Source organism: Oncorhynchus clarkii, chromosome 33 (genome assembly GCF_045791955.1).
Source record: "Oncorhynchus clarkii lewisi isolate Uvic-CL-2024 chromosome 33, UVic_Ocla_1.0, whole genome shotgun sequence".
In the NCBI taxonomy this organism is placed as follows: Eukaryota; Metazoa; Chordata; class Actinopteri; order Salmoniformes; family Salmonidae; genus Oncorhynchus; species Oncorhynchus clarkii.
Window position 1 is genome coordinate 2,585,858 of NC_092179.1, and position 13,865 is coordinate 2,599,722.

The 13,865-nt window shown below is 43.9% G+C and overlaps 1 protein-coding gene across 2 annotated transcripts; it reads left to right on the forward strand.

Annotated features, from left to right (window-relative positions):
• The first annotated feature begins 9,597 nt into the window (after nt 1-9,597).
• On the forward strand, nt 9,598-13,249 carry LOC139392519 (calcitonin gene-related peptide-receptor component protein). Of its 2 annotated transcripts, none has more exons than XM_071140564.1 (6): nt 9,598-9,662; nt 10,456-10,492; nt 10,829-10,927; nt 11,077-11,171; nt 11,286-11,343; nt 11,469-13,249. In XM_071140564.1, exons 1-6 carry the CDS (start codon nt 9,655-9,657, stop codon nt 11,613-11,615), a joined length of 444 nt encoding a protein of 147 aa, XP_070996665.1. In that variant the 5' UTR covers nt 9,598-9,654; the 3' UTR covers nt 11,616-13,249. The 2 variants fall into 2 exon arrangements, with proteins under 2 accessions (XP_070996665.1, XP_070996666.1); XM_071140565.1 differs by having other exon boundaries at nt 9,610-9,907.
• The last annotated feature ends 616 nt before the right edge of the window (nt 13,250-13,865 follow it).

Here is a 13,865-nt window from a genome sequence, read left to right on the forward strand (position 1 = left end):
TGCAATGTGGATAACTCATTCGAATGATATTTAATTTTTATCAATGGCCATTTTTAATGTGCAAGAAAATACATTAAGTACTTTGTTAAAACAAATAATGACCAATAATTAAGAAAAAAAGACTGTTGTCATTATCCGGTGCACAGAGAGCGCGTTTTCGAACGGACAGAGCGACACAGACTCAAAACATGTGGATATTGTGGATTCAAAGTGCATGGCGAACAAGGAAATTGCCCAGCTAAAGGCAAACAGTGTACTAAATGTGGAAAATGGAATCACTTTGCAAAAGTGTGCAGAGCTTACCGTGGAAAAACAGTACACACAGTGAGCGAAGATGAAATGTCAATCAGAGTCAAACGCTGATGAACTGTTTATTGATTCAGTGACACAGAAAAGTAAAATGTCTGAGACAGAGCAAGCCTTTGCTGACATTGAGATAGGAACACAAGGCACAGAGCTAAAGTTCAAACTAGACACTGACACTAGAAACTGTAAACATTATTCCTCTGAATAAGTATCACAGCTTGACATCTGAATGCGAGCTACAGCCCACCACGTGCAGAGTGACTGGTTATGGTGGTGAACAGCTCCCAGTAAAAGGCACATGCACTTTCAAATGCAAATACAAGGAAAGTGACATGATGTTGGACTTTTATGTTGTTGACACTAGAGCACCTGCAGTGCTAGGTCTTAAAGCATGTTTAGACATGGACCTCATCAAGCTAGTTTTACCAGTGACAGCACCAGTAGAGACAGACAATTTACTGGAGGAGTTTGCTGATGTTTTTACAGGAATAGGATTATTCCCAGGAGAATGTACCATTTACTTTGACCCAGACGCAACCCCTGTGGTCTACCCACCGAGAAAGATTCCCCTTGCTCTCCGTGCCGTCAGAAGAAAGAGTTGGAGAGCATGGAGCACCAAGGTTACAGAACCGACTGACTGGGTAAACACGTTAGTGGTGGTGGAGAAACCACGCACAGGCAAGCTCCATGTATGTCTCGACCCAAGAGACTTGAACAAGGCTATCAAACGCCCCCATTATCCTTTACCGACGCTAGATAGCATCACACACAAGCTAGCGGGAGCACACTACTTCAGTGTCATGGACGCTAGATCAGGCTACTGGGCTATCAAGCTCACAGAAGAGTCATCTAAGCTCACAACATTCAACACACTGTTTGGGCGCTACAGGTTCCGTCGCCTTTTGGGATTATCTCAGCCTAAGACGAGTTTCAGCGAAAGATCGAGGAAGTGTACGCAGGCCTAGACGGAGTTGTGGCAATTGTGGACGACATCCTTGTCTATGGTCGAACCAAAGAGGAGCACGACCGAAACCTCCGCACGATGCTGCAAAGGTCCCGCGAGAGAGGAGTCCGGCTCAACCCCGAGAAGAGCACAGTCGGCGCTACAGAGGGCAGCTACTTCGGACATCTTCTCACAGCGACTGGAATCAAGCCAGATCCACAGAAGATCTTAACCATAAAATAAATGGAGCCACCAAAGAACCGTGCAGAGCTGGAAACAGTGCTTGGCATGGTCAACTACTTAGCCAAGTTCGCACCCAGCCTCTCCAATGCTAATGCACCCCTGTGTCAACTGCTAAAGCAGTCCAGTGAGTTTCTCTGGGACAAGCAACATGACATTGCTTTCCAGAATGTGAAAGACTTGATCACGAGAGAACCAGGACCAATCCTTGCCTACTACGACCCCGACAAAGAGCTCAGACTCCAAGTGGACGCGTCGAAGAATGGACTAGGTGCAAGTGCTACTGCAAGAAGGAAAGCCCATCGGCTATGCTTCCAAATCTCTCACAGACTGTGAAATCAACTACGCTCGAATCGAAAAGTTTCTCTACACCATTCTGTTCGGATGTAAACGTTTCCATCAGTACATATATGGACGACAAGTCATTGTGGAATCCGACCACAAGCCCCTTGAGTCAACCGTGAGGAAACCACTAGCCGCTGCCCCGCCAAGGCTACAGAGAATGATCCTTCAACTACAAAAAAACAACTTCACAATCACTCACTGTCCAGGCAAAGACTTCCCTGTCGCAGACACACTCTCCAGGAAGTCTCTTACCTATAAGGACAGCAGCCTCAGTGAAGGCATGGACATGCAAGTGCACACTGTGTACAGCAACTTACCAGTTAGTGACACAAAACTGAAGGAGAGCCAAGCAGAAACAGAAAAGGACTCACAACTCACACAGCTGAGGAAAGTCATACAGGATGGATGGCCTGAGGAGAGGAGAAAATGCCCTCAGAGTGTCTCAGAATTCTGGAACCATCGTGATGAACTATCACAGATCAACGGAATAATTTTCAAAGGAGAGAAGGAGTCTCAGAGAAGAGATTTTGACAAAGATCCATGCTGGACACATGGGCATGGAAAAGTGCAAACAGAGAGCACGGGACATTTTGTTTTGGCCCGGAATGTGCAAACAAATAGAGGACATTGTTGGTAAATGCGCCATATGTCTTGAACGACGCCCCTCAAACACCAAAGAGCCAATGTTACCTTACTGTATCCCAGACCGACCCTGGCAGGTCCTGGCAACCGATCTGTTCACCTGGAACAACGAGGACTACATCGTAACAGTGGACTACTACAGCAGATACTTCGAACTCGACAAGCTTCACAGCACCACATCTGCAGCTGTGATACACAAGCTGAAAGCAGCCTTTGCCAGGCATGGCATTGTAGAGACTTTAATATCTGACAATGGGCTCTGTTACAAATCAAATGAGTTTGAATCCTTCACAAAAGCATGGGAGTTCACACATGTCACCACAAGCCCGCATTACCCTCAAAGTAATGGCCTTGCTGAAAAATCTGCGCAGATTTCTAAATCACTCATGGATAAAACAAAAGCAGACAAGAGAGACCCCTACCTCAGTCTCCTTGAATACCGCAACACTCCAGTTGACAACTTCAAATCACCAGCCCAGCTGTTGATAAGCCGCAGGCTTAGCTCCATCCTTCCCAGCACCAACCAGCAGCTGCAACCTGAGGTCGTCAGCTACAAGGAAATGCATGAAAAACGTACACCGAGACAACAACAACAAAAGCGATACTACGACAGGTCAGCTAGACCACTGCCATCACTGATCGACGGAGAGTCAGTTAGAATCCAGGAGCATGGCCTCTGGAAGCCAGCAGTCGTCATCCAGCCAGCTGACACAGATCGACAGAGAGTCAGTTAGAATCCAGGAGCATGGCCTCTGGAAGCCAGCAGTCATCATCCAGCCAGCTGACACTGAACGTTCATATCACATCCGCACCGCAGAAGGAGCGGTGTACCGTCGCAATCGTCATCACAAGAACAACACACTGATGAGACGTGATGGACTAAACACACACACAGCACAACATACCTGCAACACCACAAGAACCGTTGACTGACACAGAAGCATGCTCAGCATCATATCGCACACGGTCAGGAAGAGAGGTCAAGCCCAGAGCTGTCCTAGACCTGTGAAATGTCAAAGGGTGTAGGCGGATCGCTGCCCTAAAAGAGTTCCAGACTGTAAACTTGTTATTGAAAGTTCACCTGAAATGCTTGGGTATTGTATGTGTTTGAAATGTTAAGATGTTATTTCTACAGTGGAAGCTGAGTTGCTGAGAATCCCTTGTTTGAAAAGTAACAGTATGTTGGATCATTGTTTCAGAGTCTATGTTGATTCGGTTGGTGTAGTATGCAATATAAATGGTTACTTACCTTGAGTTCAAACCACAGAGCATGTATTCAAAAGCAACCCTTAGAATATGTAAACATTTTTATTTTGTTTTAAAAGAAGGGGGATGTAATATTAATATGTGTAAACATACTGAATTTTAATTGCATTTCAACGCCATGCTATGTGCTATGATTGGTTAAGACCACCCAAATGGTTAGGTCATGGTCAGTTTGATCCTGGTTGGCAATATGTGAACATGCCAGCTATAGCTAGCTAATAAAGAGCTACGTTAAGAAATACCCTGTAGTACTGCATTGTATTATTTTTTACAAAGTGTGCAAAACAAGACACCTGTCTCAGCTAAAGTGGGGTGGACAATACTCATTAGGGTCCTTACTAACCAAATATGTGTAGTTTTGGAGGGTGACTGTGTCGCACATACCCAGCAGCAGTTCGTTCTCCACCTCCTCCATAGTGAAAAGCCAGCAAGCAGTAGACCGTGCAACACAGTCCCCCTCACCATATTTGGTTAATAGAGACCCTACTGAGTATGTCCCACTCCACTTTAGCTGAGACAGGTAGACAAGCTTTCTCTCTTCAAGCCAATATGTATCCAATGTACAGTCTATTAGACGTTTATTGCATTGGAGCTATAGAGGGGATGGAGAATAAAGTGCTGCTAGATATGTACAACACAGTCCACCTCAAAAAAACAAACCATATTTGGTTAGTAGAAACCCTACTGGATTAAAGAGTCACCAGTACTCTGTATTAAACCTGTGGCCCAGCACAAGAGACCAATTTAAGTTTTGCAGACTCAAATAACATACACTGAGTATACAAAACATTAAGAGCACCTGCTCTTTCAATGACATAGACTGACCAGATGAATCCATGTGAAAGCTATTATCCCTTATTGATGCCACTTGTTAAATTCACCTCAATCAAATAAAATTGTATTTGTCACATGCGCTGAATATACCAAATATACAGTGAAATGCTTACTTACAAGTCCTTAACCAACAATGCGGTTCAACGCAATAAAATTACAAAACAATAACAAAGCTATATACAGGGGGTACCTGTACAGAGTCAATGTGCGGGGGTACAGGTTAGTGGACGTAATTTGTAAAGTGACTATGCAAAGATAACAAACAGTGAGTAGCAGCAGTGTAAAAAACAAAAGGGCCCCCCAGAAGGGGGGGGTTCAATGTAGATAGTCCGGGTAGCCATTTGATTAATTGTTCAGCAGTCTTATGGCTTGGGGATAGAAGCTGGTAAGGAGCCTTTTGGTCCTAGACTTGGCACTCCGGTACCGCTTGCTGTGCGGTAGCAGAAAGAACAGTCTATGACTTGGGTGACTGGAGTCTTTGATCATTTTTTGGGCCTTCCTCCAGTATTTAGGTTCTGGATGTCAGGAAGCATGGCCCCAGTGATGTACTGGGCCATACGCAGTACCCTCTGTAGCACCTTGCGGTCAGATGCCGAGCAGTTACCATACCAGGCGGTGATGCAACCGATGCAATACTCTCAATGGTGCAGCTGTAGAACTTTTTGAGAATCTGGGGATCCATGCCAAATCTTTTTAGTCTCCTGAGGGGGAGTAGGTTTTGTCGTGCCCTCTTCACAACTGTCTTGGTGTGCTTGGACCATGATAGTTAGTTGTTCAGTTTAGTTTATTCATTTCACCATTTTAAAAAAACAAGCACACATAAAACTTGAAAAAGCAATACATGCACATGAATAAAATCATTGAGGATAACACACAATAAAGTCTGGTGGTCCTCTTGAGACAAGATGGCTAGACAGACGAGATCGAACACAGTATGGTAGTGAAATAATAAAACAACAACAGAGAAGAAGAACATCTATCTCATCATTCCAGTTACATCATAGGGGTTATTCATATGGGCACAGAAGACATAAAACATATTTTTACTTTTTAAAGCTGCCCAGAGAGGACGTTGTTTTTATGGGCAGAGGCAACTCAATCCATTCTGAGGCTCCAGTATACAAGAAAGTACCTTTCCCAGCCTTACTCCTGAACCTGTATAAGCACACATCAGCAACACCTGATCTGGTGCTGTGATTGTGTGCATCCCTAACACAAGGAAAGTAATAACTTAGATATCTGGGTGCAGGACCATAAATACTCCTGTAAACCACACCTAGTCTAATCGGGGACACTAGCTTCAACAGGCAGCCAGTTGAAAGCAGCTCCTGCCTATGTGAGTATGTGGACTCACTTTCAATACTACCTTGATCAGCTTATTCTGGGCTATCTGGAGCTTCCCCTTCATAAGATTAGATAAGCACCCAAAGCAGGATGTACCAGGGATCTAACAGAGGTTTTAGTAGTCAGCACCTCACCCCCTAACTCCATTCATCCCAGGTAGCTAACAGAGGTTTTAGTAGTCAACACCTCCGCCCATAACTCCATTCATCCCAGGAAGCTAACAGAGATTTTAGTAGTCAACACCTCCGCCCATAACTCCATTCATCCCAGGAAGCTAACAGAGATTTTAGTAGTCAACACCTCCCCCCATAACTCCATTCATCCCAGGTAGCTAACAGAGGTTTTAGTAGTCAACACCTCCCACCTAACTCCATTCATCTCAGGTAACTAACAGAGGTTTCAGTAGTCAGCACATCCCCCTTACTCCATTCATCCCAGGTAGCTAATATACGTTTTAGTAGTCAGCACCTCCCCCCTAACTCCATTCATCTCAGGTAGCTAACAGAGGTTTCAGTAGTCAGCACATCCCACTTACTCCATTCATCCCAGGTAGCTAATATAAGTTTTAGTAGTCAACACCTTCCCCCCCTAACTCCATTCATCCCAGGTAGATAAGAGGTTTTAGTAGTCAGCACCACATCCCCTAACTCCATTCATCCCAGGTAGCTAACAGAGGTTTTGGTAGTCAGCACCTGCCCCCTAACTCCATTCATCCCAGGTAGCTAACAAGATTTAGTAGTCAGCACCTCACCCCTCAACTCCATTCATCCCAGGTAGCTAACAGAGGTTTTAGTAGTTAGCACCTCACCCATTACCCCATTCATCGCTAGTAGCTAACAGACGATTTAGTAGTTAGCACCTCCCTGTTTACTCATTCATCCCAGGTAGCTAACAGAGGTTTTAGTAGTTAGCACCTCACCCATTACTCCATTCATCGCTAGTAGCTAACAGACGATTTAGTAGTTAGCACCTCCCCTTTTACTCATTCATCCCAGGTAGCTAACAGAGGTTTTAGTAGTTAGCACCTCACCCATTACTCCATTCATCGCTAGTAGCTAACAGAGGTTTTAGTAGTCAGCACCTCAACCCCTAACTCCATTCATCCCAGGTAGCTAACAGAGGTTTTAGTAGTCAGCACCCCCCCCCTTAACTCAATTCATCCAAGGTAGCTAACAAAATATTTAGTAGTCAGCACCTCACCCCCTAACTCCATTCACCCCAGGTAGCTAACAGACATTTTAGTAGTTAGCACCTCTCACCTAACTCCATTCATCCCAGGAAGCTAACAGCGGTTTTAATAGTTAGCACCTCCCCCCTTACGCCATTCATCCCTGGTAGCTAACAGACGATTAGTAGTCAGCACCTGCCCCCTAACTCCATTCATCCCTGGTAGCTAACAGATGATTTAGTAGTTAGCACCTCACCCTTTACTCCATTCATCCCTGGTAGCTAACAGAAGTTTTAGACGTCAGCACCTCCCCCCATAACTCAATTCATCCCAGTTAGCTGACACCGGTTTTAGTAGTTAGCACCTCCCCCCTTACGCCATTCATCCCTGGTAGCTGACAGCAGTTTTTGTCGTCAGAACCTCCCCCCATAACTACATTCATCCCAGGTAGCTAACAGCCGTTTTAGTAGTTAGCACCTCCCCCCTAACTCCATTCATCCCAGGTAGCTAACAGAGGCTTTAGTAGTCAGATAAAGGCCCTAAAAATGTTCAAAGACTCCAGCCACCCTAGTCATAGACTGTTCTCTCTGCTACCTCACCACAAGCGGTACCAGAGAGCCAAGTCTAGGTCCAAGAGGCTTCTATAAACAGCTTCTACCCCCAAGCCATAAGACTCCTGAACATCTAATCAAATGGCTACCCAGACTATTTGCATTACCCCCCCCTTTTACGCTGCTGCTACTCTCTGTTATTATCGATGCATAGTCCCTTCAATAACTCTACCTACATGTACATATTAACTCAATTACCTTGACCCACCTGTGCCCCGGCACATTGATTCTGTACCGGTACCCCCTGTATATAGCCTCGCTATTGTTATTTTACTGCTGCTCTTTAATTATTTGTTAGTTTTGTTTCTCATTTTTTGTAGGTATTTTTCTTCAAACGGCATGGTTGGTTAAGGGCTTGTATAGGCATTTCACTATAAGGTTGTATTTGGCTCATGTGACAAATAAAATGTGTTTTGAATAGATTTTTCCTATAGTCCACGATCAGCTCCTTTGTCTTGTTCATATTAGGGAGAGGTTGATGTCCTGGCACCACACTGCCAGGTCTCTGACCTCCTCCCCATACTGCCCTACCAAGTGAAAAGGCAGTAACTGCTCATAGCGTGGAACTGAGAAAAAAGGGCTTTTATTTACCTTGGTTTCACAGTAACTTTATGCAGTTACTGCTAACATGACCCCCATTTTCTCCAAAACACAATAGAATAGAGGCAGGATACTTGTCCACATGATTAAGCATGTATTTAATGTAGCAAAAATTACATTAACCAATTTTCGACCAAATTAGCAGTTACTGCCTTTTTGCTTAGTAGGGCAGCATAGGCTGTCTCATCGTTGTCGGTGATCAGGCTGTTGTGTCTTCAGAAAACTTAATAATGGTGTTGGAGTCGTGCTTGGCCACACAGTCGTGGGTGAACATTGAGTATAGGAGGGGACTAAGCACACACCTCTGAGGGGCCCCAGTGTTGAGGATCAGCGTGGCAGATGTGTTGTTGCCTACCCTTACCACCTGGGGGCGGCCCGTCAGAAAGTCCAGGATTCAGTTGCAGATTGAGGTGTTTAGTCAGAGGTTCCTTAGCTTAGTGATGAACTTTGTGGGCACTACAGCTGAGCTGTAGTCAATGAACAGCATTCTCACATAGGTGTTCCTTTTGTACAGGTGGGAAAGGGCAGTGTGGAGTGCGATTGAGATTGCGTAATCTGTGGATCTGTTGGGGCAGTATCGAATTGAAGTGGTTCTAGGGTTTCCGGCATGATGGTGTTGATGTGAGCCATGACCAGCCTTTCAAAGTACTTCATGGCTACCGATGAAATTCTTTGAAGTGCAATCAGTGTAAATGAAGGGGAGGAAACAGGTTAAATACGGATTTGTAAACCTTGAGCCAATTGAGTCATGGATTGTGTATGTGTGCCATTCATATGGTGAATGGGGAAAACAATATTTAAGTGCCTTTGAACGGGGTATGGTAGTAGGTGCCAGGCACACTGGTTTGTGTCAAGAACTACAAGGCTTCTGGGTTTTTCACTGCAGTTTCCTGTGTGTATCAAAAATGGTCCATCCTCCAAAGGACATCCAGCCAACTTGACAGAACTGTGGGGGACTCGTGCAACTAGGAAGGTGTTCTTAATGTTTTGTGCACTCAGTGCACATTTCTATTTTATTAAAAGTGTATTGTTTTAAATATAGCCTGCACAATCACTTTCAGCGCTATAGTATTTGCGTAAAATTTGTGTAAACTTTTAATAATAAGAAGAATACGTCAAATTATCCATACACTTTTTCAGAGGTGGGTTCAATGCTGTGAAAAACAGTTATATTGCACTAGAGTCCTAAAACAAATAAAATCAGAGGTCGTGCTGCCAGCATAATATCCTGCTACTAGTAGAACGGTAATGTCACGAGTTATATAAACGTCTGCGGGCTAGGAACTCATTTTATCAGCAAACATGTTTCCAGACGGATTAAATTGGCAAGGGATCAAGCTAGAGTTGCTGGCAAAATGGAAGTGTAAGCATTTTCTGACCATTTATTTCATCGACATAGATGTATGTTAAAATGGTCTAACTGTTGTGCGTAGTTGTTGTCTTGTGAAATATATAGCTAGCTTTTCCTGTAAATACTCAGCAGTGCACGCAACAAACTGTGATTATAAAACAAAGATGATAGCTAGGCCTACATCTTATTGCCTGGATGCCTTGTGCCTGATCATGACGAGTATGGAATCATGTATTTTTTTCAGCTAAATAACCAGAGTAGGTACTACTAGTTAGTTATGTCTTATAAAGTGGTTTTCTTTCTGGCACAAACATGGTGTCCTCCGATTACCAGTATGCAGGTTGGCGTTTATTATCACGAGTCTTGTCCTGGAGTCAGAACTGAGCGATTTCCCCTTAAACCATAGATAGGCAGGATGCAAAGTTAAAATTGGCTTATTGGTCATAATTTAAATTTGGGGTTATGCATTCGGCTTAACAGTGTGGTTAAGGTTCGGTTTGAAATCAGATTTTATGACTTTGTCGCTGTGCCAGTTAGTGACCAGTCTCCAATTCTGCATCCAGAACATTTTTCATGATGAAAAACGCTAACCTGCTGGTTCAAGACTATTTAAAGAATACATTTAGACTTTAGGAAATCTCACAAATCAACAAAGATTACCACTATAAATCTGTAGTTTTGGTGGGTCACAGGGGTCTTCTACATTTTCACTTGTTGAGTGAGTCAAGTATGTAGTACAATCTCATGGCATTACACCGTAAGATATTAGACCTTTTTAATCGTCTGTCTCATGTTTATCATTCAGGAAGGATGCCAATGCTGCTATGCTCAGCAACTATGAGGTAATTTATATTATTTGGCTGCGGCCCATTGTATTATTTTTTGGGGGTCATTTTTGACATGTTATATGTCACTGTATTTGCATCCCGTCTCTCCCTCCCTCCCTCTGTATTTCTTTCTGTCTCATGCACTCCCTCCCCCCACTGTATTTGTTTCTGTCCCCCTCCCCCCATCACTGTATTTTCATCCCGTCTCTCCCTCCCTTCCTCTGCATTTCTTTCTGTCTCATGCACTACCTCCCCGTCACTGTATTTGCATCCCATCTCTCCCTCTGGTAATCTCTTTTTCTCACTCACTCACTCCCCCTCTATCTCCCTCTCAATCTTTCTCTCTCCTAGGTGTACCAGCTCCTGACAGATCTGAAGGAACAGAGAAAGGACAGTGGGAAGAACAAACACAGCGCTGGACAACAGAACCTCAACACCATCATGTACGAGGTTAGTAGCACACCGCAGAACCTCAACATTTTTTGTATGAGGTTAGTACCACGATGGGTACACACTCACAAACACACTGTAGCCAAAAACCAGCAGAACTTAATGTATAGGGTTTGCAGCAGACACACACCTGTTTTCTCTCTTTCCAGACGCTGAAGTACCTGTCCAAGACTCCGTGCAGCAGGCAGAACCCAGAGACTGTCAAGAACTTCCTTACCACCATGGTGCCTCACAAACTCACTAAGTGAGTGGCAAAACACACACACTACCCACTCCTCCTATCATGAACATGACATGTCATTCGGAAACATATTACACACACACACACACAGATAGTGATATGTGTGTTTGTCCATAGGGCTGAGAAGCTACAGCTACTGAACCACAGACCAGAGACTGCTGTAGAGATTCAACTGGTGAGACCACGCTTATCCTTCACTCTTTATTCACTTACTCTCCTCCCTTTCTCCTACTCATCTCCTTCTATCCTACACTAGTGTTTGTTGTAGGTGAGATTAACTGTGTGTGTGTGTGTGTGTAGATGGTAGAGGAGAGTGAGGAGCGGTTATCAGAGGAGCAGATTGAGGAGCTCATTCAGAAGGTCACAGACGTGCTCCCAGGCGACCCAGAACAAGAAGGCTCTACCCCCAGCAATGAAGCAGAGATGGAAGAGGGCATTGACCAATAGCCACGAGTCCTGATGGAGCTTGTCTGTTACTGAGGGAGGGAGCCTGAGCTGAACAGGAGTCAAAATGGTATAAAGAAAACACTGGAAATCCACTTTCATGCTCCTTTGGGTGCTCTGGAATGGACATGGAAGTATGCAGAATGGAATAGTCAGATATTACCATTGACAGTAACAAGACTGTTCCCATTCTTCTGTGCATTACTAACCTACCTGTCTGTTTGGTTCAACTTCAGCTCTTAGTCCTTCTGTGTTTACAGCACTGTTTCTTAACTAGTGTGTTCTGGAATCCACTTGCACTTACAGAAGATAGTGTTAGTGATCTCCTGTCCTACATGCTTTCATATAGTTAGCAGATTGCAACGGGCTAATGTGAAGCTCCATTAACCATTACAGGTTAGGTACTGTTTGCGGCGTATCACAGAATTTCCGACCAACCTTGGTGACACTTACTCAATTTCCGACTTGGAAAACAACCAATGTCTTCCTAAACGCCAATGTCTAGTTGCAGGGGCTTTGTTTGAATTTAGAAAATGCTCTGTTATTAAATAAATTCTTTGCTCCATGAAGTAATCCAAAAATGTGTACGCCGCCATCTTGTCTATTTCAAGTCTTCTCACTCATTGATCGAGACAGGTGAGTGTCATCATGACATGCAGCACTTTGTGGTGGAGACCTACCTCTCTTGATCAATGAGAGAAGATTTTAAATGGTTAAGATGGCGACGTACACATTGTTGGATTACTTCATGGAGCAGAACTTTTATTTAATTGAAAAACCAATTTTCTAAATTAAATTATGAACTGATGGTTTGAAGCCTGAATGCTGTGGTATTTTACTAGGCAAGTCGGTTAAGAACAAATTCTTATTTTCAATGACTGCCTAGGAACAGTGGGTTAACTGCCTTGTTCAGGGGCAGAACGACAGATTTGACCTTGTCAGTTCGGGATTCGATCTAGCACCTTTCGGTTACTAGTCCAACGCTCTATCCACTAGGCAACGCTGCCGCCTGACCATATACCATGGGTATGACAACGTTACATTTTTACTGATCTAATTACGTTGGTAACCAGTTTATCATAGCAATAAGACACCTCGTGGGTTTATGGTATATGGGCTGTATCCAGGCACTCTGCGTTGCGCATAAGAACAGCCCTTAGCCATGGTATATTGGCCATATACCACACCCCCTCTTGCCTTATTGCTTAAACGAACCCCTGCAACTAGACATGGATGTTTATAAGACATTGATTGTCTTCCAAGTTGGGAATTTTAGACGTATCGATAGTCTGGCTAAGGTTGGTTGAAAATTCTGTTACACCAAACAGTACCTATCAGCCAGCTGGAACAGAGTAATGGTCTGACGAGGCAATATTTGTAATAACTAGCTTTCATAGTACAGTGAATGGAACATACCTAGACAGAAGCACACGCTTGGTGTGTTCAGAGAGAACAGTCAGGGATCACAGTTTTGACAGCACCCACACTGTCCTCTACAGAGCACTGTTGCTTTCAGATGCCATAAAATGGGGTAGAAGGTAGACTTGTTTTGTATTTTGTTTGACATAACCATACATTGGATAAATATACTTGTTTCTTTGTAAATCCATTTGCCTAATAAAATCAAAGGCATACAGTATGCGTTTGCCTTTGTGGATGAATGTTGGCGCGTTCGAGCGGTTCGCTTTTCAAAGTGTTGCATTATGGGGATACATTTTGTCTGACTTGCGCCTGCCTACATGTCGACTGCATGAACCATGTGATCAAAGATCATGAAGTTTCGACTGCAATCAACTTCAATTTTCTGCAGTGGCTCCTCCTCAGATGCAACTTGCCTGCATTGTGGGAGGCACTATTTGTCAATCAATCATTTGTGTTTTTATTTTACCCATGGGAACAAATATGTGACAAACAGGAAGCAACTTTGCCATGATTCATATGTGTATTGTGGAGATGTACAAATTAATGTGATATTTGAGGCTCTCTCCCCAATTGATAGTAAAATTAATACAAGTGCTGTTATTGTAAAGTCTAGGAGCAACAATGGCTGAGTTGTGAAGTGGTAGGCCGCACAAGCTCACAAAACGGGACTGCTGAAGCATGTAGTGTGTTTTAACAAACGTGTGACCTCGGGTGTCTCCAAACTGCCTCTGGATGTAAAGCCAGCACAAGAACTGTTTGTCGGGAGCTTCATGAAATGGGTTTCCATGGCCGAGCATAAGATCGCCATGCCAAGTGTTGGTTGGAGTTGTC

Bases quoted from the DNA above. Each gene is read 5' to 3' on its own strand.
- LOC139392519 (XM_071140564.1), top strand. The intron at 10,493-10,828 runs GTAATTTATATT...TCTCTCTCCTAG, and splicing joins CTATGCTCAGCAACTATGAG to GTGTACCAGCTCCTGACAGA. The intron at 10,928-11,076 runs GTTAGTAGCACA...CTCTCTTTCCAG, and splicing joins TCAACACCATCATGTACGAG to ACGCTGAAGTACCTGTCCAA.